Below are 25,106 nucleotides of genomic sequence, written 5' to 3' on the forward strand. Positions count from 1 at the left end.
CTTTCTTCTTTCTTCAGCCTTTATATACTCCAAGACTTGTGATGTAGCAGCTAGGGTTTTATCCGTTGGAGTGACAATTCTGTAATATCAGACTGCTAGGCTGTACAAGGTAGGTGGCAGACAGACTGAGACTTGTACGATGTTGTACTATGATAGCGACCTGTCCTTTCACCAGTTGACTTGTGATCAAGGAGCTTCAGATGAACGTTGGTGAAGCTTCTGATCTTCGTCAGATTGAAGCTTGGATTCTTCTGACCTTGCAACTTCTGCTTCTGAACAAGTTCCTCAGAACCTCTGATCGTCAGAGCTAGAATAGCTTGGGTCTTCAGAACCAACTTCTTGCAGGTCTTCAGAACTTGAGTCTTCTACTTCTGGACCGTTCCACTGGAACATCTGGTCTTCAGAACTTTTGACTCTGGTTCTTCAGAACTTCTTGAGAGCTTGTATCTTCAGACCTTCTGAAGTGTTTGCCACTGTTCTGAACGAACATGGTAGGTTAAGAAGCTCTCTTTTTAGTAACCCTTGGTTCTTCTTCTTCTGAACGAATAGGCTTGGGTCAGATTCAGAACCTGTTTGTCACATCTTAAAAGGACAAACGTTAGGGTACCACAATTGTTCATCATCACAAACCTTAATTGTAATCATCAAAACATAGAGATGCAACCACTGATCAAACCTTGATCTTACAAAGTTGTGTTTTGTGTTCTTTGATTCTACAAACTCTGATTGTTGATTGTTTGTTACCAATCACTGTGGCAGTGATTGAGAGAAAGAGAGAGAGGCTCTCATACATAGGTTGAGATACTAAGTAGAAACACACTACTATGAACTGTGGTGTTCATGAGTGTCTGTAATTCCTGAATCTTGAGATAGTGGATTTCTTTTGTAATGACGTATGACATTTGGCCGTTCGTTCCCTTTTTATTTTCCATCACATTTTGCTCAATCATTTTAATTTCATTATAGCGTGTTTGCTGAGACTTTACTCGCCTTTTGGCGAGGTTTTTGGCTTGGTATGATAACCAAGGCTTAGGCACATTTTACTGGCCTTAGTCGTTTCACGGACGAGGCTTGGTTTCTAGTGGCCACTAGAATTTCCAAGGCTATGTTTTCTCAGTGATGACACTTTCTGATTGCGAAAGTTTTTTGTCATGTTGGGTCATCGCCATAGGAAATTTGTTTAGCAAAGTATATGAGTTAGATCAAGTCAGTTGTGACAAATATCAAACTTTAAAACATTTTTCATTTCTGTTAACAAGAACTAGGGTTTATAGACCCGTACATGAGAGTTTCCTCCCTTCTTTTTATTGGTCACCTCATTAAAAACCTTTTCCAAGGAAAAAAGAGTGTGACCTTCTTTTTCTTAACTATAGTATTGCCTCAAACTAGAGGCGTTCCACGTGCGGCGCACTGCCACGCCATCCAATTGTTCTAACTTGTATGCCCCAACGCCCACTTCAGCTTTAACCCTAAAAGGGCCTTCCCAATTGGGTGTCAATTTGTTCTTTCCTGAAGTTAGCGTCCTTTCACGCAACACCTGGTCTCCTGCCTTCATTTTTCGAGGAACGACCTTAGTTGCATACTTTCGGGCGACCCTTATCTTTCCAGCTTCATTACGCAAGTGTACCTCTCTTTACAATTCTGGGAGCATGATCAAGTTTGCGATTAAGTTATTTGTTGCTGCAAGTTCTCTTGAAGTCTCAAATGCATCAGCAACTGTTCATGCAAGCATAGGTGAATCTGTAAGTGCAGATCCTAATGCTATTGTGCCTAATGTGATTCATGAGATATCAGTTGAATATGTTTCTGTTCCCAATGTTGAACCTCATGTTGAGACATTAGTTGAGACTACTTCAGATGTGAATATGAGACCCTCGGCTGGAAATCCCAACCCCATTGTTGACACATCTGAACTTGATTTCCAAATCCATCAAGCTACCTTGTGTTCTGAACCATCTACCGGTTATAAGAAGTCAGTTATTGAAAATATTCATGAGTTGTTGTCATTCTGGTCTTAGAAGTGATGGTTTGTTTATGTTGTGCACCCTTTGCCAAATTTGTGTTAAAAAGGGGGAGTAGTTTGGTGAAGAATCTGTGTTGTTTCTTTTGCTGTGAAGCCACTTATGTTTTCCTACTTGGTAGCTTTGGTCTGTAATAATTTGAAGAAACTTTCAAGACAAGGCAAGTAATTGGTTGTGTGGTACTCCAAGCTGCTACTGTTTTATGTTCAAGTTGCTACTAGTTTACTGGTTTGCTTTTGTTGGATAGTTAGTGTGTTTTGCTACTAAGTGTTATGTTCCAACTATGCTAGTTATTGGTATGGATGCATCATTTGAGGGGGAGTCTGCTGCTAAGGGGGAGCTTTGGTTCTCTATGTTTACCCTCTCTGATCTGTGAGTTGTTTTAGACAAAATTTGACAAAGGGGGAGATTGTTGTTACATTGTTTTCTGCATTTTGTCAAAAACAACCTGATGTCGAAGCAGATTCCTTGACATCTGATTTCGTGAAGCTAGGACGTCAGTCCTTTGCTTGGAACGTGATGTGGGCCCTTGAAGATCTTATGAAGATATATTTTTTAAAGTTACTTGAGGTTCAAGTAGCTGTACCAGAATGGTTTTAATTGTGGGTTGTTATTTGTTGAAACAATCTTTATTAAAAGATTGGTTTCTATCTTTACGTTTGAATTTTGCAACAATATATTGGAGATTTAGTTTTGATTTGTTGCTGCAATCTGTTACTTCAGCCCAAGAAAACCCTAGTGCCCAAGCCACTGCTGCTGAAGTTTATAAAAGGACAAAGACCTCAAGCTTGAAAACCAGCGAAGCTAATAGAGAGAGATCAAGTGTTTTAGGGTTGTTCATTGTTCTTTGTCCTTATTTCTTGTGAACAAACTTTGCTCCCAGATTCTATAAAGCAAAGTTTGAAGGTGCGAAAAACACTAGAAAGGGGGGGTTTGAATAGAGTTTTTGAATAATGGGTACACTTTTGCAACTTTTCAAAACTCGAAGATAATAACTAGGTGCTGAAGGATAAGAAGTAAAGCACACAAGTATTTTATCCTAGTTCACTTGAGATAAAAGCTCAAGCTAATCCAGTCCACCTGTTAAGGTGATTTCTTCCTTCTTCTGATGAAGGCAATTCACTAAAATCAATGAGTGTTACAACTACACTTTGCAACCTGCTAAGTGACTAACAATACACTGATTTTCTCACTAGTATCCTCTTAAGAAGCTGATCTACCGATCCTCTTAAGACTAGCTAAACACTGAATCTGCCTTGATTCAGTCCTCTCAAGATCCGACCAACCTTGGTCTCTTAAGGAACTTTACAATGTGATGTAAAAGGTTTCGGGTTTACAACAAGTGCTTCTGAAAAGCTAATAGTAAACTCAGATGTTTAAGAACAGTGAAGAAATAATGCTAAGAGATTGGTTCGTATATGTTGAATGATTTCAGCAAAGTTTCTTAGTTTCTTTCTTCTTTCTTCAGCCTTTATATACTCCAAGACTTGTGATGTAGCCGTTGCTAGGGTTTTATCCGTTGGAGTGGCAATTCTGTAATATCAGACTGCTAGGCTGTACAAGGTAGGTGGCAGACAGACTGAGACTTGTACGATGTTGTACTATGATAGCGACCTGTCCTTTCACCAATTGACTTGTGATCAAGGAGCTTTAGATGAACGTTGGTGAAGCTTCTGATCTTCGTCAGATTGAAGCTTGGATTCTTCTGACCTTGCAACTTCTGCTTCTGAACAAGTTCCTCAGAACCTCTGATCGTCAGAGCTAGAATAGCTTGGGTCTTCAGAACCAACTTCTTGCAGGTCTTCAGAACTTGAGTCTTCTACTTCTGGACCGTTCCACTGGAACATCTGGTCTTCAGAACTTTTGACTCTGGTTCTTCAGAACTTCTTGAGAGCTTGTATCTTCAGACCTTCTGAAGTGTTTGCCACTGTTCTGAACGAACATGGTAGGTTAAGAAGCTCTCTTTTTAGTAACCCTTGGTTCTTCTTCTTCTGAACGAATAGGCTTGGGTCAGATTCAGAACCTGTTTGTCACATCTTAAAAGGACAAACGTTAGGGTACCACAATTGTTCATCATCACAAACCTTAATTGTAATCATCAAAACATAGAGATGCAACCACTGATCAAACCTTGATCTTACAAAGTTGTGTTTTGTGTTCTTTGATTCTACAAACTCTGATTGTTGATTGTTTGTTACCAATCACTGTGGCAGTGATTGAGAGAAAGAGAGAGAGAGAGGCTCTCATACATAGGTTGAGATACTAAGTTGAAACACACTACTATGAACTGTGGTGTTCATGAGTGTCTGTAATTCCTGAATCTTGAGATAGTGGATTTCTTTTGTAATGACGTATGACATTTGGCCGTTCGTTCCCTTTTTATTTTCCATCACATTTTGCTCAATCATTTTAATTTCATTATAGCGTGTTTGCTGAGACTTTACTCGCCTTTTGGCGAGGTTTTTGGCTTGGTATGATAACCAAGGCTTAGGCACATTTTACTGGCCTTAGTCGTTTTACGGACGAGGCTTGGTTTCTAGTGGCCACTAGAATTGCCAAGGCTATGTTTTCTCAGTGATGACACTTTCTGATTGCGAAAGATTTTTGTCATGTTGGGTCATCGCCATAGGAAATTTGTTTAGCAAAGTATATGAGTTAGATCAAGTCAGTTGTGACAAATATCAAACTTTAAAACATTTTTCATTTCTTTTAACAAGAACTAGGGTTTATAGACCCGTACATGAGAGTTTCCTCCCTTCTTTTTATTGGTCACCTCATTAAAAACCTTTTCCAAGGAAAAAAGAGTGTGACCTTCTTTTTCTTAACTATAGTATTGCCTCAAACTAGAGGCGTTCCACGTGCGGCGCACTGCCACGCCATCCAATTGTTCTAACTTGTACGCCCCAATGCCCACTTCAGCTTTAACCCTAAAAGGGCCTTCCCAATTGGGTGTCAATTTGTTCTTTCCTGAAGTTAGCGTCCTTTCACGCAACACCTGGTCTCCCGCCTTCATTTTTCGAGGAACGACCTTAGTTGCATACTTTCGGGCGACCCTTATCTTTCCAACTTCATTACGCAAGTGTGCCTCTCTTTACAATTCTGGGAGCATGATCAAGTTTGCGATTAAGTTATTTGTTGCTGCAAGTTCTCTTGAAGTCTCAAATGCATCAGCAACTGTTCATGCAAGCATAGGTGAATCTGTAAGTGCAGATCCTAATGCTATTGTGCCTAATGTGATTCATGAGATATCAGTTGAATATGTTTCTGTTCCCAATGTTGAACCTCATGTTGAGACATTAGTTGAGACTACTTCAGATGTGAATATGAGACCCTCGGCTGGAAATCCCAACCCCATTGTTGACACATCTGAACTTGATTTCCAAATCCATCAAGCTACCTTGTGTTCTGAACCATCTACCGGTTATAAGAAGTCAGTTATTGAAAATATTCATGAGTTGTTGTCATTCTGGTCTTAGAAGTGATGGTTTGTTTATGTTGTGCACCCTTTGCCAAATTTGTGTTAAAAAGGGGGAGTAGTTTGGTGAAGAATCTGTGTTGTTTCTTTTGCTGTGAAGCCACTTATGTTTTCCTACTTGGTAGCTTTGGTCTGTAATAATTTGAAGAAACTTTCAAGACAAGGCAAGTAATTGGTTGTGTGGTACTCCAAGCTGCTACTGTTTTATGTTCAAGTTGCTACTAGTTTACTGGTTTGCTTTTGTTGGATAGTTAGTGTGTTTTGCTACTAAGTGTTATGTTCCAACTATGCTAGTTATTGGTATGGATGCATCATTTGAGGGGGAGTCTGCTGCTAAGGGGGAGCTTTGGTTCTCTATGTTTACCCTCTCTGATCTGTGAGTTGTTTTAGACAAAATTTGACAAAGGGGGAGATTGTTGTTACATTGTTGTCTGCATTTTGTCAAAAACAACCTGATGTCGAAGCAGATTCCTTGACATCTGATTTCGTGAAGCTAGGACGTCAGTCCTTTGCTTGGAACGTGATGTGGGCCCTTGAAGATTTTATGAAGATATATTTTTTAAAGTTACTTGAGGTTCAAGTAGCTGTACCAGAATGGTTTTAATTGTGGGTTGTTATTTGTTGAAACAATCTTTATTAAAAGATTGGTTTCTATCTTTACGTTTGAATTTTGCAACAATATATTGGAGATTTAGTTTTGATTTGTTGCTGCAATCTGTTACTTCAGCCCAAGAAAACCCTAGTGCCCAAGCCACTGCTGCTGAAGTTTATAAAAGGACAAAGACCTCAAGCTTGAAAACCAGCGAAGCTAATAGAGAGAGATCAAGTGTTTTAGGGTTGTTCATTGTTCTTTGTCCTTATTTCTTGTGAACAAACTTTGCTCCCAGATTCTATAAAGCAAAGTTTGAAGGTGCGAAAAACACTAGAAAGGGGGGGTTTGAATAGAGTTTTTGAATAATGGGTACACTTTTGCAACTTTTCAAAACTCGAAGATAATAACTAGGTGCTGAAGGATAAGAAGTAAAGCACACAAGTATTTTATCCTAGTTCACTTGAGATAAAAGCTCAAGCTAATCCAGTCCACCTGTTAAGGTGATTTCTTCCTTCTTCTGATGAAGGCAATTCACTAAAATCAATGAGTGTTACAACTACACTTTGCAACCTGCTAAGTGACTAACAATACACTGATTTTCTCACTAGTATCCTCTTAAGAAGCTGATCTACCGATCCTCTTAAGACTAGCTAAACACTGAATCTGCCTTGATTCAGTCCTCTCAAGATCCGACCAACCTTGGTCTCTTAAGGAACTTTACAATGTGATGTAAAAGGTTTCGGGTTTACAACAAGTGCTTCTGAAAAGCTAATAGTAAACTCAGATGTTTAAGAACAGTGAAGAAATAATGCTAAGAGATTGGTTCGTATATGTTGAATGATTTCAGCAAAGTTTCTTAGTTTCTTTCTTCTTTCTTCAGCCTTTATATACTCCAAGACTTGTGATGTAGCCGTTGCTAGGGTTTTATCCGTTGGAGTGGCAATTCTGTAATATCAGACTGCTAGGCTGTACAAGGTAGGTGGCAGACAGACTGAGACTTGTACGATGTTGTACTATGATAGCGACCTGTCCTTTCACCAATTGACTTGTGATCAAGGAGCTTCAGATGAACGTTGGTGAAGCTTCTGATCTTCGTCAGATTGAAGCTTGGATTCTTCTGACCTTGCAACTTCTGCTTCTGAACAAGTTCCTCAGAACCTCTGATCGTCAGAGCTAGAATAGCTTGGGTCTTCAGAACCAACTTCTTGCAGGTCTTCAGAACTTGAGTCTTCTACTTCTGGACCGTTCCACTGGAACATCTGGTCTTCAGAACTTCTGACTCTGGTTCTTCAGAACTTCTTGAGAGCTTGTATCTTCAGACCTTCTGAAGTGTTTGCCACTGTTCTGAACGAACATGGTAGGTTAAGAAGCTCTCTTTTTAGTAACCCTTGGTTCTTCTTCTTCTGAACGAATAGGCTTGGGTCAGATTCAGAACCTGTTTGTCACATCTTAAAAGGACAAACGTTAGGGTACCACAATTGTTCATCATCACAAACCTTAATTGTAATCATCAAAACATAGAGATGCAACCACTGATCAAACCTTGATCTTACAAAGTTGTGTTTTGTGTTCTTTGATTCTACAAACTCTGATTGTTGATTGTTTGTTACCAATCACTGTGGCAGTGATTGAGAGAAAGAGAGAGAGGCTCTCATACATAGGTTGAGATACCAAGTAGAAACACACTACTATGAACTGTGGTGTTCATGAGTGTCTGTAATTCCTGAATCTTGAGATAGTGGATTTCTTTTCTTTGGGTGCGAACCCTCCAGACGTAGGTGAAAGTTTTTTACTGAACTGGGTTACCAATCCTCTGTGTTCTTCTTTTTATTTTGCTGGTTTTGTTACTGTTAGTCAATTGTCGAACCGGTTGTCCTAGCATCGCGTTCGATATCTGTCCTGTGCGAGAACCGTAATTACAGTGTGTATGTAAGGAAAATGCTAATTTGTTAGAGAATAAACTAAGCCAATAACTGTGTTAAATAATGTACTATGAAAATTTACTCCCAACATTTCTGGACTTCGAAGACATTCAATATATATATGAAAGAGATGCTGAATTTTTATATGAAATTAAATTAACAATAAGAATCAGTAAACCACAATATAACGAGAAGAAAAAAAAGTAATAAATGTGATGTGACGTAATGTGATAGAAAACTAGAGATAGAGAAAAAAAATGAATGTGTAATGTTGTTACTGTTTTGTGGTATGAGACGTAAAGTTGGATGTGGATACAGTTTGGTGTTTATTTTTGAAGATTGAAAGTATGCTTACCATGATTATCGCCTTGATATTATTTGAAGTTAAATGAAAATCCAAGTCGGTGCCACTATCCTCAAAATTTTAGAGAACATCAATTAGATCTCCCTTTGCTTCAACCAAGGCTTCTTTAGCTCTTGACCTTGCATCTCTATGGTCATTAACGATATTCTCCAAAATCCTGTCCAGTCTTTGGTGCATCTTCTCAAGCTTAGGCCTCATCCCAGAAATGTTTTGAAGCCATTTAGCTGAAGGAAACAAGTCTGCTAGGTAGAAACCCCCTGCAAGCTTTGGAATTTGTTTTATTGCTGATAAGAACTCTTCTTTGGCCTCATATTTCTTGCCAAATGCAGCCTTTGAAAAGCTTGTGTACAAGATTGAAAGAACTGCGTCAGTAATATTGATCTCTGATTCTTCTTTTGAAGCAATCCATTTGATGAGAGTAGTGATCTCTTTCTCTCTGATTGACCAAAGAGATTTCACCCGTCTTAAGCTTAAAAGCTCGGTGGCACAGATCTTCCTAAGATGCCTCCAATAATCACCATAAGATGAAAAGGCTATGTCTGTGGAGTCATATAACAGAATATCTGTGGCTAGAAGATGAGGCCTTGAAGCAAATATAATATCATGGGTTTTCATCACCTCCCTAGCACACTCTGCTGAGGAAACAACAATGGTGAAGATTTCCCCAAGTTGCAGATGCATCAAGGGTCCATATTTTATGGCCAGATCTCTTAATTTTCGATGTGGCATAGATGTAACAAGATGGGGTATGTTTCCTATGATAGGTAGCTTCCATGGACCTGGAGGTATATTTGGAATTGAGTTAGTTTTTCTTAGATTCTTCCTTACCATAATAAGTGCAAGAATCATGGGTACGAAAAAACTCAAAGGGGGCGTTTGGTAGAAGGGATCTATAAAGATTCCCGGGTAAGTTAGGTTGAGAATGTAACATTTCCATGTTTGGTACAAGTTTCAGAAAAAATATTCCTGGATATTGTGGATTCCTAGGCATGCATGTAGTTTACATTGAATTTCTCCAAACTTCATTCCCATGTTTAAGAATGGGTATCTTGCTTTCCCATGAGAATGAAAGTTATTTCCCACTAACTTTTATTTTTACTTCAAATTTTATATTTTAAAATATTTTAACTAAATAAAATTTAAAAACATACCTGCGAATTGAATTTATCAACCAAACACTTTTTTAAAAGATGCCTGAGAATAACATTTACATCATAATATTCCTGGGAATCCACTTACCCGGACATGATTTTTGATAACTTGTAACAAACGCCCCAAAAAGGGTTAACAACTCATGAATTTGAGGAGCCATTGAGATAAAAGAGTAGATGGACTACATCAAGCACAAAGCAATTCTATATATGTATAGATATGCATTACTTAAAATAGACATTGTGGAGGATTGGACAGTGTCCTTTTCACTCACTGAATGGACATCCAAGAACTACTTGCAGATGCTCCTTGCATTTTCTATTTTTCTGTTCAACTTGCGTGCTGGAGTGTGGGACACAAACCTCAAGGATTGCTTGAATTAAAATAGCATTATATATGCCTTCAATGCTAAATGACAAAGACAATAAGGCATCGCAAAAGACGCAGCTAATTTTGAAACGTAATTAAAGATAAATTATAAGATAAATTTTTTTTTTACATGCAAATGTTAATTGTTAATTGTTAGTAAATCAGTTCAAATTATAAGATAATTAAGAACGTTTGTTTGTGATTATTTTTTGGTCTTATTTATATTATAATGTTTTCAAATTTTTAGTTAGTCTTTATTTAGACATAACGATCCTTTGATCTTTCGTTTAATAGGGTAATCAGATATTTATAATAATTTTCTTTCGGTTCACGTATTCTGCGTTGTTGTTCAATGTTCAGCATATAGTACGTATAATATATCTATCTATATATATATATATATATATAATTGGACTGGGCGAGCCCCTAGAGGGGCAACGCCCAGCGTGTAGCCCGCCCCGAGGCGGGGGCCTGGCCTTAAGTTGGGCCTTAGCCTCGGAGGCCCAATTGGCCCAATAGGTAGTGCCCAAGCTCTATAAATAGGAGGTAGTTACCAATTGTAGGGGACTTTTGCTCACTTTATGAAATAACACATGAAATTCAGCATTCTCATTCTCTCTTTAGCACATTCTTCCACTCTCTAGGTACTATCCCTTCCTTCAATGTTCATTCCCAGAACATTTGGCGCCGTCTGTGGGGAACGATAAACTTTCTACTCCCATTCACGTGGATTGAATGTGCAAGAAGCTATCTCTGATTACGATTAGGCAATTCTCTAGTTTTCTGATTCTGATTCTGTGACTGGTGTTCGTCTTTTAATCGAGTTTGTGTCATTCCTGGATGGAGACTCGACGCAGGAAGCAGCATCATTGACCAGTGCGACAGCGAATCTCGCCGCCTCGACGGCCTCATCGAGTTGTCCTGGATTCTCCAATACGAACAACGGGAGTACAGGCTACACGCACTTCTGTGCCGCCTTCTCCATCACCACCACCTCCTCCATCGCCTTCGCAGATCGGATCTCTGGAGCGCTCACCAGAGAATTCACCTGCTCCGGAGCAACAACCGGCGGTGACACAGGAGCAATGGCGCCATATGATGCGCAGCATTGGCAACATCCAGCAGCGGAATGAGCATCTACAAGCTCAGTTGGATTTCTACCGCCGCGAGCAACAGGACGATGGAATCAGAGAAGCGGATTCCGTAGCTGAGTTCCGTCCGTTCTCGGAGGATGTTGAGAGTGTGGCGATTCCAGATAATATGAAAACGTTAGTTCTGGATTCTTACAGTGGAGATTCTGATCCAAAGGATCATCTTCTGTATTTCAACACGAAGATGGTGATAATTGCGGCATCAGATGCGGTGAAGTGCAGGATGTTTCCATCGACGTTCAAATCGACGGCGATGGCATGGTTCACAACTTTGCCGCGCGGATCGATTTCGAATTTCAGAGACTTCTCATCCAAGTTTCTAGTGCAATTCTCGGCGAATAAGAATCAGCCGGTGACGATCAATGACCTATACAATATTCGCCAACAAGAAGGAGAGTCACTGAAGGAGTACATGGCAAGGTACAACGCTGCATCGGTCAAGGTAGAGGACGAGGAGCCTCGAGCCTGTGCTCTAGCGTTCAAAAATGGTTTGTTACCGGGAGGGTTGAACAGCAAATTGACACGCAAGCCGGCACGTTCGATGGAAGAGATGCGTGCTCGCGCCAGCACTTATATTCTCGACGAGGAGGACGATGCTTTCAAAAGAAAGCGCGCGAAACTGGAAAAAGGCGACACGTCACCCAAGCGCGCAAAAAAAGATAAGAATGGCGAAGATAAGGGGGATGGCAAGCAGCAAAGACAAGATAAAGGGAAGGCGGTGTTAAAGCCGACCAAGGAGCAGTTATATCCACGGCGTGATGATTATGAACAACGCCGGCCTTGGCAATCTAGGTCTCATCGCCAGCGGGAGGAGGCTGACATGGTGATGAACACAGATTTAGCAGATATACTCCGCGAGGCGAGGGGCACAAATCTAGTGGATGAGCCAGAGGCCCCGAAGCATCAACCACGGGACGCCAATCCCAAGAAGTGGTGTGAATACCATCGGTCCGTCGGGCATGACACGGACGACTGCTGGACTTTGCAGCGGGAGATTGATAAGTTGATTCGGGCGGGATATCAAGGAAATCGCCAAGGCCAGTGGCGCAACAACGGCGACCACAGCAAAACGCATAAGCGGGAGGAGGAGCGAACAGACAATAAGGGAAAGAAAAAGCAGGAATCAGCGGTTATCGCCACAAAAGGAGCTGATGACACGTTCGCTCAACACTCAGGACCGCCCGTCGGGACCATAAACACCATCGCTGGAGGATTTGGAGGTGGTGGCGACACCCATGCGGCGCGGAAGCGCCATGTTGGCGCAGTTAATTCAGTTCATGAAGTTGCTTTCGGATTCGTGCACCTTGACATAACAATCTCGATGGCAGACTTTGAGGGGATAAAACCTCACAAGGATGACCCGATAGTAGTGCAATTAAGGTTGAATAGTTTCAACCTTAGAAGGGTACTCCTGGATCAGGGTAGTTCGGTTGATATTATCTATGGTGACGCATTCGACAAGTTGGGACTAACTGACAATGATCTGACTCCATATGCGGGAACCTTGGTAGGTTTTGCAGGTGAGCAAGTAATGGTGCGAGGATACATTGATCTAGACACAATATTCGGGGAAGATGAGTGTGCCAAGGTTTTGAAGGTAAGGTATCTGGTTCTCCAGGTGGTGGCATCTTACAATGTCATCATTGGACGAAATACATTGAATCGCCTCTGTGCTGTAATTTCAACAGCCCACTTGGCAGTCAAGTATCCACTAAGCAATGGAAAAGTTGGCAGGCTGAAAGTTGACCAGAAGATGGCGAGGGAATGTTATAATAATTGCCTCAACTTGTACGGCAAGAAGAGTGCGTTGGTCGGACACAGATGTTATGAAATTGAAACTTCGGATGAAAATCTTGACCCACGAGGCGAGGGGCGAGTGAACAGACCCACGCCAATTGAGGAGACAAAGGCGCTAAAGTTTGGCGATCGCACTTTGAAGATTGGGACCAGATTGACAGACGAGCAGGAGACGCGCCTGACAAAGTTGCTAAGTGAGAACTTAGATTTGTTTGCTTGGAGCTGCAAGGACATGCCCGGAATTGATCCAAACTTCATCTGTCATCGATTAGCATTGAATCCAAGTGTCAAGCCAGTTTCACAACTCAGGCGGCTCTTGGGTGGAGACAGGGGGAAGGCGGTACAACAGGAAGTTGACAAGCTGCTGGCGGCAGAATTCATCAGGGAAGTGAAATATCCGACGTGGTTGGCGAACGTCGTGATGGTGAAGAAGGCGAACGGGAAATGGCGGATGTGCGTGGACTACACAGACTTAAACAAGGCATGCCCAAAGGATTCGTATCCCCTTCCCAGCATTGATGGTCTCGTTGATGGTGCCTCGGGCAACGAACTGCTTAGCTTAATGGATGCTTATTCTGGTTATCATCAAATTCGCATGCACCCGGCGGACGAAGACAAAACGACTTTCATGACCGCCAGAGTCAATTATTGCTATCGCACAATGCCATTTGGATTAAAGAATGCTGGGGCGACCTACCAAAGGTTGATGGATAGGGTTTTTGCTGGACAGGTGGGAAGAAACATGGAAGTTTACGTTGATGATATGATCGTTAAATCAGTACGTGGTTTGGATCATCATCAAGATCTGGAAGAAGCATTTGGCGAGATAAGGAAGCACAATATGCGCCTCAACCCGGAGAAATGCTCTTTTGGTGTTCAGGGTGGCAAGTTTCTAGGATTCATGATCACATCCAGAGGAATAGAGATAAATCCAGATAAATGCAAGGCGATTCAGCAGATGAAAAGTCCCTCTAATGTAAAAGAAGTCCAACGTTTAACAGGGCGGATAGCAGCTCTATCTCGATTTCTCCCTAAGTTTGGCGATAGATCCTTTCCTTTTTTCAAGTGTCTTCGAAAAAATGTTGCATTTGAGTGGACAGCGGAGTGTGAAGAAGCTTTTGTTCATCTCAAGGAACTCCTGTCATCGCCGCCTATCTTGTCAAAACCAATACAGGGACACCCGCTGCACTTGTATTTTGCTGTGAGTGATAGCTGAGTTCTGTGATACTGCAGGAAGTGGATGGCGAGCATCGAATCGTTTATTTTGTTAGCCACACACTCCAGGGCGCAGAGGTCAGATACCAGAAAATTGAGAAGGCAGCACTGGCGGTCCTTGTCACCGCCCGGCGGTTGAGACCTTATTTTCAGAGTTTTCCAGTGAAGGTGCGAACGGATTTTCCCCTGAGACAAGTGTTACAAAATCCGGATTTGTCAGGTAGATTGGTCGCCTGGTCGGTTGAATTGTCCGAATATGGGTTGCAATATGATAAGCGAGGCACGGTTGGCGCACAGTCGCTGGCTGATTTTGTGGTGGAGTTGACCCCAGACCGGTTTGAAAGAGTGGACACTCAGTGGACTCTCTTTGTAGATGGATCCTCCAATAGCAGTGGCAGTGGCGCGGGAGTAACGTTGGAAGGACCAGGAGATCTAGTACTGGAGCAATCGCTGAAATTCGAGTTCAAGGCCACAAACAACCAGGCAGAGTATGAAGCTCTCATCGCCGGGTTGAAGTTGGCGCGTGAAGTAAAGATCGGAAGTTTGTTGATAAGAACGGACTCGCAGTTGGTGGAGAATCAAGTGAAGGGCACTTTCCAGGTCAAAGATCCCAATCTGATCAAGTACCTTGAGCGAGTGCGATATTTGATGACACTTTTTCAAGAGGTTGTAGTAGAGTATGTTCCTCGGGCAGAAAACCAGCGGGCGGACGCGTTGGCCAAATTGGCGAGCACGTGATAAGTGCCAAATTTACCTGATTTTCTATATTAATTTCGGCACTTATCTGTTCTAAATGTGTACGTTATCTTTCAATTTATCCCTCAATAAGGTTAATTTAGTAAATAGATAGTTTTTATATAGATAAATGTAAGATATGTTAGTTTTATCATTTAGACTCTTTGATTTTCATTGTAGGAGAAAAGTCAAGAAGATCCAACCATTTGAAGATCAAAAGGGCTAAAAATATTGAAGTCCGCTTAAGCCAAATGTTTCCTCGCTTAAGCCAAACTACATGGCAGTAGCAGAGGCAGATATATTGAACTTCGCTTAAGCCAAATTTTGCCTCGCTTAAGCCAAATTACATGGCAGTAGCAGTGGTTCTGGAAGACAATTCGGCTTAAGCGAGAAATGGTCTCGCTTAAGCCAAAGACCTTTACCTGAACGTGAAGAAACCTCCTCGCTTAAGCGGAACCTTTATCAGCTTAAGCGAAACTGTGCCCTGTTTATAAAAGGCTCGACCAAGATTAGAAATGGAGGATCTCTTGACATATTTTGGACCTCTTAGAGAGAAAATTGCATAGAGAAGAAGGAAAGGAACTTTGGGAGCTTTGGTCCACCATCCATGGTGCTGGAGACACACCGAGGACGGCACGGGTCACCGCTTTCACCTTAGTTTCCTCTTGTAAGCTTTGTAAGCAATCCATGGATATGGGTTGCTAAGTTTCTTTATTGGATTTGGATGTAGCCTTTAACTATGACTTGTTCTTCTTGATTTCTATATGAAAATATCGTTTCTATTACATGATTCAATGGTTTTCTCTTGTTCTTAATGCTATGTTTTAGTTTGCGCACCTAGAATATATCGCTTGATTCGGCGTAAGAGCGGAAGCTACAACGTCTAGAGTCCAACCTAGAGTTAACCATCTAATAAATCTAATTGCTAGGAATAGAGTTAGGTTTGTTAGTCCCTTAAACATCTGAGCTTAAAGATAACTTAGCTTTTCTATGCATGTGAGGAATCAATGTTTAGGAAAGTAAGTTATAGATATCCACTCATGTGAGGAATCAATGAAGTAGGGTAGAAATGGTGTAGATGAATCATGGATAGGAATGAATATTCATATAGAATCATAGGACACTAATAGTTAAACGGCGAACTCCAATTCCAACAGCTTTCTCTCTTGATATCAATCGTTTTACTATCGCTTTGTTTAATTTGAATGTGTTTTGGTCACCGAAACAATTATCAACCTTTTGAAATTCTATTGCTTGGGTAATTTTACTAAAGAACGGCATTTGTGTTAGCAATTCCCTGCGGATACGACAAAACCCTATGCTATACTACAATTGAATCTTGAGGATTTTGAAAGTAGTATCAGTGTAGAAAAAATCTTTCAACAAAATGGCGCTGTTGCCGGGGAATTGTGTCATATACTAAGGCATCGCAATAGTTTGTGTTTCTTGAGTAATTGTTAATATTGTGTATAGTCTTTCTTTTGATTTTGTATATATCTTGTTATTTTTCACATCTCTTTGAGCTTTGTGTAAGGGAAAGATGATGGAGCTTGCTGAACAATTAGAGGAGATCTCCAAGCAATTGGTTAATCTTCCCATGCAACTCATGGAAATGCAACAATCATCTTTACAGGAGGTAATGAGATGTGACTTTTGTTTTGGATCTCATCCTACTAGTTTTTGTAGTCCTCAGGAAGCACATGTGTATCAACAATGGAGACAAGAACATGAATTTTCTTATATTCCATCACCACCATACCGGTCATGCCAACCACCAGAATCAGATAGGATTTCAAAATTGGAGGATACCCTAACTCAGTTTATGCAGATTTCAATGGCCAATCAAATGCATACTGAGGCCTCCATAAAGAATTTGGAGATTCAGGTCGGATGGTTGGCTGAACAGATTGCAGAGCAGCAAAATGATCAATCAACAACCAATGATGAAGAGGTTAATGGTAAGCAAACTGAAATTGATGCTGAAAAAGTAAGTGAGGAGGTTATTGAGGATGAGGTAAACTCCAAAACTGTTGAAGTTTCACACAATCACCAAAGCACATATATTGCTCTTGATGTTGAACATGTTGATTCTGTGTTTGGTGATATGTTGGATGAACACAATGCTCTACCTATTTCTTTCAAACCAATTCATATTGATAATCATGTTTCCAATGCTAAAATGGATGTTTACTTCCAACCTAAAGCATTTGGATTGGAACTGAATGATAGAATTGAAAGAGGATTAGGATGGAGTAAGAAAATAAGGAAGAAAAAGAGGGTTAAGAAAATAAAGAGGCCAAGAAAGAAGAAGGGATTGTTTTTCAATTCTTGTTTGTGGTCACCATGATGAACTTTTATGTGTCAATCTAATGACGTTAAAAGAGCGCTTATTGGGAGGCAACCCAATCTTTTTATGTTTTTAGTATAAGTAGTTGTGATTTATGCATTTCAATTGTGTTTATGTTTTTAGATTTGAGTTTTTGTAAATTCTGTAGTTTAATTGTGATCTTTTGATTTTGTGGAATTTGTGCTTGCTTGTTTTATTTTAGGTTCTCCACAAGATTCTATGATGAACATATTGGGTTTGATTAATTAGGGAGCAAGAACTGTGCTTAAAATGAAATTTAGGGTTGTGACTTGTGAAAAAAAAATGCATGTGAAATTGAATGAATTTTTTTTTGTTTATGAGCCTTGACTGCTAATCATCTGAGTTTTAGAATAGCTATATCTCCAAAATGTTGTTTTTCATGCATATGTAATGATGGAAAGAATGAATGTTGAGTTAAGCACATTTTGGAGTATGAGGTTGTGTTTCTTTATGAAAAACAAGTCCCTCTAAGGGGGTTTTCTGCATAATTGTGATAAATTGCTTCCTATCTCTTGAGAACAAACTCATTCTGTGCTTTTGGATGTTGTTTTTCTAGTATTAGGCTAGTTTTTTAGTGAACTCTATGATGCTGAGGTGAAATTGCTCAAGTGGTCAAAACATGCTTTTCTTTAACAAAAAGTGTGTTTTGTGGAAGAATGGCACAATTGTGAATTTTATGGACTTCCACAAGTTTAAAATGGTATAAGTAGAATGTGTGAGTTTTTAAAAGGCAAGAATAGCGAGTAAAACAAAATTTGGGCATTGAGTTGTGTGAAGTTACAATAGTATGAATTTCATGTGGATTTGGTGTTTTTAACACTTAACATGTTCAATTTGAGAATTTCCACAGGTCCAAAATGGTGTATGGAATGCTTGAGAGTCATTGTTAAGTAATGGATGTAAGTTTTGTGAGTTTTGAACCTGGAGGTTGTGAAATTGAAAGAACTTTTGTATTCTGAACTGATAAAAATTATGCAGAACTGAGAATCTCGCTCAAGCGAAAAGTTATCTCGCTTAAGCGAGATGCAAGAAGGGAAATAGATGTTGATTCTGTAAAACCTTCGCTTAAGCCAAAACCAAGCGAATTTAAAAATAGATATTTCGCTTGAGCGAAAATGTAACTCGCTTAAGCGAGTTTCTCTGGAAAAAAAAAATTGATTCGATTCTGATATTCACTCGCTTGAGCCAGGTCTGCAGTGAAACAAACGAGTAACATGAAAACAAGTTCTTGCTTTTCTCGCTTAAGCGAGAGGTTCATAACAGAAAAAAAATGTAGCAGCTTAATCACTCTCACCCACTCACTTCACTCACTCACTCTTTTAAACACTGATTTCACACACACTCTCACATTGTCACTCACACTCTTTCGTCCCCTCTCACAAAACACATCACTGTACAAGCACTTACCCACTCTATTGCACACAAATAAAACGCACTCACTCACTTGCGCACACACCTCTCAATCACTCACGGGCCAGGTATGCTCTTCTCCCTTCACTTATTTCTTTGTTTATTTTATTATTATTATTATTATTTTGTAAACCTAGAGTTCAATTAGAATTTGGGGGATGTGAAAAGTAAGTTTGTGCGATCCTGAGTTGATTGAACTGATCATATACTTAATGTCATGTTAGAACTGTTGATTTAAGTGTGGTACACATGCTTCATATGTTCAATGTTCAGTTTGTCTTCCAAGTGTTCGATAAAATGTACAAGAGACAATTTTGTTTGTGGAAGTGTTTCTGAACAACAATTTGAGTGTGCTGATTTTAGATTAATATTCTAAGTTATGTTGGAGTCATGAGTAGAATGGTCTTGTTGAAGGAACTTGTAATAAAAGTGGTTTGACTTGTGATCTATACATGAGATACATCATGATTACGATAAAGGTGGTTGGGCTGTTTATTTGTGATCCATGAACTGAAATGGTGCTTACATGAAAATGAGATGTTTTATTATTTTACTCCATGTGCTTGATGAAGTGCACAAGTGTATTTAATGAAGCATGTAAAGAAGAGGTTTTGACCAATCACACTTGAAAAGAGAAGTATTTACTTGAATTTTATATACCTTCTCTAACTATTTGTTCAAAACTTGGTTTGTTTTGCAGAATGGCACGCACAAAGAACCTTTCACACAACTGTGACTATGAGAATGATGCACCTGAATTCCTAACTGATGAAAATTATGATAGGTACTTGAAGCTGCTAAAGCATGACTTTGTGCCGGAAAGGAAAGTGGTATTGGGTGATGGAGAGTATGAAGACTTCAAAAATGAGCTAGAAAGAAGAAATTGGAAGAAATTGGCTAATCTTTCTGATACGTTCAATCCAATAATTGTCAGAGAATTTTATGCTAATGCCTTCAGTTCAGATCGTTCCAAGACACTCAGGGAGTCTTCTGTTATAGTCACCAAGGTTCTTTATGACAAAGATACCATCAGACAATTCTTGGAGGACCCCATCCATCTAGGAGTTGATGGCCTGTGCAAATTCCAAAGAATGAAGGGTGCATGTGTGAATTCCAGCTTAGGATTTAAGAACAGGAGAGTGATAGATAAGCTGTGTGTTAGAAGGGGGATAGAACTGGACAAAGATAAACAGATTAAGAGAGCTCACTTGACCACTATCACTCAGATATGGACAACCTTCCTGTGGGCCAACATCAATCCCACTAGGCACACATCTGACATTAATCTTCCTAAGGCCTATATCATATACAACATCCTCAAGAAATACTCCATGGATGTTGCATCCCTTATCTCTGATGACATTTACAGGGCAGTGCGTTTAAAGAAGAGGATATCTTTGATTTTTCCATCTCTTATCTCTGAGTTGTGCAGGTATCATGGAGTATATGTTCCAGATCACCCTCAGGATGATATCAGGCAACCTATTACTGCTGCATTTATCAAAGATCGTTGCCTCAACAAGATTGAGGAGACAGTAGGCGAGGACGAGCCTGCAAAGCTTCCACAGCCTCGTGCACTTTCACCAGCACCTGTTACTGACGGACCTGAACCTGACCCTTCTCCAAAGGGGATCAAGAGGCAATTGGATAGGATTGAGGCAAATAAAGAACATTTGTTTATGCAGCAGGCTGCCACTTATAGAGCCACCATAGTCACTTACGCACACTATTCTAAAGCTGCAGTGCATCCAGGACCTGCCCCATACCAGTGGCCCTCCCTTCAGGATATTGAGCTTTACTCTCAGTGGCCTGGGGACAGGCCAACATTTCAGCAGGGGGAGAGTAGCAGCCAAACAGCAGGAGAAACACATGCAAATGATGGTGTTGTAGCTGCAAATACAGGTGGAGAGAGAAACCAGATGGAGGGAGATCCCATTGATGAGGACTAATTGAGAGAGCTGCCACGACCTCATATCAGAGTTCAATTTACATTTCTGTTATTTATTTTATAGTTTTAGCATTTTTTTTTTTGGATTTCAGTACTTTGTTTGCTTTAGATAATTGGTTTAGTATTTTGGATTGGAGTTGTTTGTCTTGGATTGAATTGCAATTGCTGGTTTGGTTTGGTTTTTGCTAAAGCATGATGAATGGACTCTCAAAATGACTACATGAGTTTGATTGCATGACCTTGAAGGATTATGTGTTTGCACTCATAGTTTCCATAGCATGAATATTTGCATTTCTCACATGAGACAATGGCATGAATTTGAAAATGTTTTGAAATCAAGGAATGTAGCCTGAAATCGAGTGAGGAGTGTAGCCAAACACTTGGTGAGATTCGAGAGATTCGCCATTGTTTTGCACAGTTTTACTTGTTTGAGTCTCTAACTATTGTATTGCATGGGAATGATAGAAAATGATCAAGGCAATTTTGTTCTTTAGTGTACATTAACTACTTAGCCAAATAAGCCTACCATTGATTAAGAATTCCAATTGCACCCCTTTTGAGCCTAAATGGAAATTTTGTTGTTCTTTGTGTATGATCCCGAACTTAAATGAAAAAAAAAAAAAACAATGTTCTCCCATACTTTTTAAGTTAAGAGAGCATTTATGTGAGGATTGTATGCTAATGTGCTAAGTTGGGGGGAGTGGAGGCTTTGATATATTTTTGTTAGTTTTCTATCCTTTGTATATATAATGTTTGAAAAAAAAATGCTTGTGCATAGTCTATCAAAAAAAAAAAAAGAGACAAAAAGAAAAGAAAAGAAAAAAATGATTGGAAAAGAATGGAAATGAGAAGAAAAGTGGTTTATGTGCATGAAATTGTGTAAATGGGGTGAAAAAGAGGATTGGTAGAAGGAGAGTGAAAAATGTTCATAACTTTTGCATGAATCCAAATGTAATTGCTCTCTTGACTTGAAAATATCTTGAAATATAGAAAAACCAATTTTCTTGATAATCCTAGCCACATTACAACCCAGAAAGACCTTTGTGATTTTTGAGTTTCCATGCAGTTTTAATAGTTGATGAGACAGGTAACAAGTTTGACATGTTGTGAATCAAAGGCTGAATAGTGTGAAACACTTACCTCATAGAGAATTGAAGAGTAGTGAATAGTTTGATGAGAATTTGAATGGTTCCCTGATTGAAGAGTATTGGATTCAATGTTATGCCAATGATTTCATGCTGGTGTGTTTTTGTATCATTACTGTAACCATTTGTTGTGGGCTTCACATGTTCTAGTTGGTAATCGATGCTTGAATCATGCTTGTGAAAAGAAACTTTGACATTAGTAGTTCATAAGCCATGCTTGTTCAAGAACCTTTGTGAATATGTTTTGTTAGCCAATACCTTTTGTTTGAGGACAAACAAAGTTTCAAGTTTGGGGGAGTTGATAAGTGTCAAATTTACCTGATTTTCTATATTAATTTCGGCACTTATCTGTTCTAAATGTGTACGTTATCTTTCAAATTATCCCTCAATAAGGTTAATTTAGTAAGTAGATAGTTTTTATATAGATAAATGTAAGATATGTTAGTTTTATCATTTAGACTCTTTGATTTTTATTGTAGGAGAAAAGTCAAGAAGATCCAACCATTTGAAGATCAAAAGGGCTAAAAATATTGAAGTCCGCTTAAGCCAAATGTTTCCTCGCTTAAGCCAAACTACATGGCAGTAGCAGAGGCAGATATATTGCCTCGCTTAAGCCAAATTACATGGCAGTAGCAGTGGTTCTGGAAGACAATTCGGCTTAAGAGAGAAATGGTCTCGCTTAAGCCAAAGACCTTTACCTGAACGTGAAGAAACCTCCTCGCTTAAGCGGAACCTTTATCAGCTTAAGCGAAACTGTGCCCTGTTTATAAAAGGCTCGACCAAGATTAGAAATGGAGGATCTCTTGACATATTTTGGACCTCTTAGAGAGAAAATTGCATAGAGAAGAAGGAAAGGAACTTTGGGAGCTTTGATCCACCATCCATCGTGCTGGAGACACACCGGGGACGGCACGGGTCACCGCTTTCACCTTAGTTTCCTCTTGTAAGCTTTGTAAGCAATCCATGGATATGGGTTGCTAAGTTTCTTTGTTGGATTTGGATGTAGCCTTTAACTATGATTTTTTCTTCTTGATTTCTATATGAAAATATCGTTTCTATTACATGATTCAATGGTTTTCTCTTGTTCTTAATGCTATGTTTTAGTTTGCGCACCTAGAACATATCGATTGATTCGGCGTAAGAGCGGAAGCTACGGCGTCTAGAGTCCGACCTAGAGTTAATCATCTAATAAATCTAATTGCTAGGAATAGAGTTAGGTTTGTTAGCCCCTTAAACATCTGAGCTTAAAGATAACTTAGCTTTTTTATGCATGTGAGGAATCAATGTTTAGGAAAGTAAGTTATAGATATCCACTCATGTGAGGAATCAATGAAGTAGGGTAGAAATGGTGTAGATGAATCATGGATAGGAATGAATATTCATATAGAATCATAGGACACTAATAGTTAAACGGTGAACTCCAATTCCAATAGCTTTCTCTCTTGAATCCAATCGTTTTTATCTCGCTTTGTTTAATTTGCATGTGTTTTGGTCACGGAAACAATTATCAACCTATTGAAAATCTATTGCTTGGGTAATTTTACTAAAGAACGGCATTTGTGTTAGCAATTCCCTGTGGATACGACAAAACCCTATGCTATACTACAATTGAATCTTGAGGATTTTGAAAGTAGTATCAGTGAAGAAAAAATCTTTCAACAGCACGCGGAAGCCCGGCAACAACAAAAGTGTGATTCAGGAAACGCTGGCGTACCCCAGCATTGAAGGCGAGCTCATGGCATGTGTGAACAGAGGGGCGATGTGGATGGGACCCATATTATCTATCTTGGCGGGGGACCCGGCGGAAGTGGAGCAATGCACGAAGGAACAACGGCGAGAGGCGAGCCACTATACTCTCATTGATGGACACTTGTATCGCCGTGGTTTTTCGACGCCATTGTTTAAATGCGTACCGCCAGAAAAATACGAAGCGATAATGTCTGAGGTGCATGAAGGAGTGTGTGCAAGCCACATTGGGGGGAGATCTTTGGCCTGCAAGGTGTTAAGGGCGGGATTCTACTGGCCCACCCTCAGGAAAGATTGTATGGACTTTGTGAAGCGGTGTAAAAAATGTCAAGTGTTTGCGGATTTGTCTAAGGCACCGCCAAAAGAGCTGGTAACGATGAGCGCCCCATGGCCTTTCGCCATGTGGGGTGTGGACTTGGTAGGACCTTTTCCGACCGCCAGGTCGCAAATGAAGTTTATATTGGTAGCGGTGGACTACTTCACTAAATGGATTGAAGCCGAGCCCCTGGCCAAAATAACCTCTGCAAAGATAGTCAACTTTTACTGGAGGCGTATCGTTTGTAGGTTCGGGATCCCAAGGGCGATCGTATCCGACAACGGGACCCAGTTTTCAAGCAACCAAACAAGGGAATTTTGCAAGGAAATGGGCATACAGATGAGATTCGCCTCTGTGGAGCATCCGCAAACGAACGGGCAAGTAGAATCTGCGAACAGGGTAATTCTGCGTGGACTAAGGCGACGGCTTGAGGAAGCTAAGGGAGCCTGGCTGGATGAGCTCCCAGTGGTACTATGGTCGTACAACACCACTGTGCAATCTACTACAATAGAAACCCCCTTTAGGATGACCTATGGGGTAGATGCCATGTTGCCGGTGGAGATTGACAATTTCACATGGCGGACTCAGCCGGATTTTGAAGGGGAGAATCAAGCCAATATGGCGATGGAGTTGGATCTTTTGTCCGAAAAGTGTGACGAGGCGCACATTCGAGAAACGGCGATGAAGCAGCGCGTGGCCGCCAAGTACAATAGTAGGGTTCGCGTTCGAGATATGCAAGTTGGCGATCTGGTCTTAAAGTGGCGGTCAGGAGCCCCGGGAAACAAGCTGACTCCGAACTGGGAAGGGCCTTACCGCATTGTCAAAGTTCTTGGTACAGGGGCCTATCACTTGGAGGAACTTGATGGAAGGCGACTACCCAGGTCGTTCAACGGTTTGAGTCTGCGCTATTATTACAGTTGATCGTGAGCGAAAAAGCTGGAAAGGCGAGAAGTTCCAAGGAAGAACTTCTGATGGGCAAAGCGAATTCGCCAAAGATAGATATTTTCAATTTCTCTAAAAGTACCTCAAAACTCTCCATTGTAACAAAAGCGTGCTCTTTTTCTCCGAAAGGAGTTTTTTAACGAGACGCTCCATCAATAAAACGAAAGTTCATGAAATTCACATCCAAAAATTCCAGGGATTCCCTGACGATCGGAATTGCCGATCGATATAAAGAATTACGGCGATCACTAGGTGGGACAAGCTTAATCCCCAAAGGGGCTTGCTGGAACCCTGAAGGCGGCGGCGATTCCACAAAGGGCCTTTGACGCCTGGGAATCTCCCCCCGGAAAGTCTGATGTGACCGTCGGTCCCGTAAACGACGTGCTGGGTAAGTCTCGCCAGAATACGACGAGCACCGTAAACTAGGCAAAAGACTTG

The 25,106-nt window shown here is 40.4% G+C and overlaps 1 protein-coding gene across 3 annotated transcripts; it reads right to left on the reverse strand.

The window, feature by feature from the left end:
- Positions 1–6,532: 6,532 nt before the first annotated feature.
- LOC130726441 (cytochrome P450 71D11-like) lies at positions 6,533–9,870 on the reverse strand. Of its 3 annotated transcripts, none has more exons than XR_009014865.1 (3): positions 9,614–9,870; positions 8,366–9,153; positions 6,533–7,982 (listed from the first exon to the last, which is right to left on the reverse strand). XR_009014865.1 is itself a non-coding variant. In XM_057577701.1 (2 exons), exons 1-2 carry the CDS (start codon positions 9,684–9,686, stop codon positions 8,435–8,437), a joined length of 792 nt encoding a protein of 263 aa, XP_057433684.1. In that variant the 5' UTR covers positions 9,687–9,870; the 3' UTR covers positions 7,995–8,434. The 3 variants fall into 3 exon arrangements, 1 of the variants encoding a protein (XP_057433684.1); XR_009014866.1 differs by having other exon boundaries at positions 6,533–7,987; XM_057577701.1 differs by lacking the exon at positions 6,533–7,982 and having other exon boundaries at positions 7,995–9,153.
- Positions 9,871–25,106: the final 15,236 nt, after the last annotated feature.

This window comes from Lotus japonicus, chromosome 6, assembly GCF_012489685.1.
Source record: "Lotus japonicus ecotype B-129 chromosome 6, LjGifu_v1.2".
Classification (NCBI taxonomy): Eukaryota; Viridiplantae; Streptophyta; class Magnoliopsida; order Fabales; family Fabaceae; genus Lotus; species Lotus japonicus.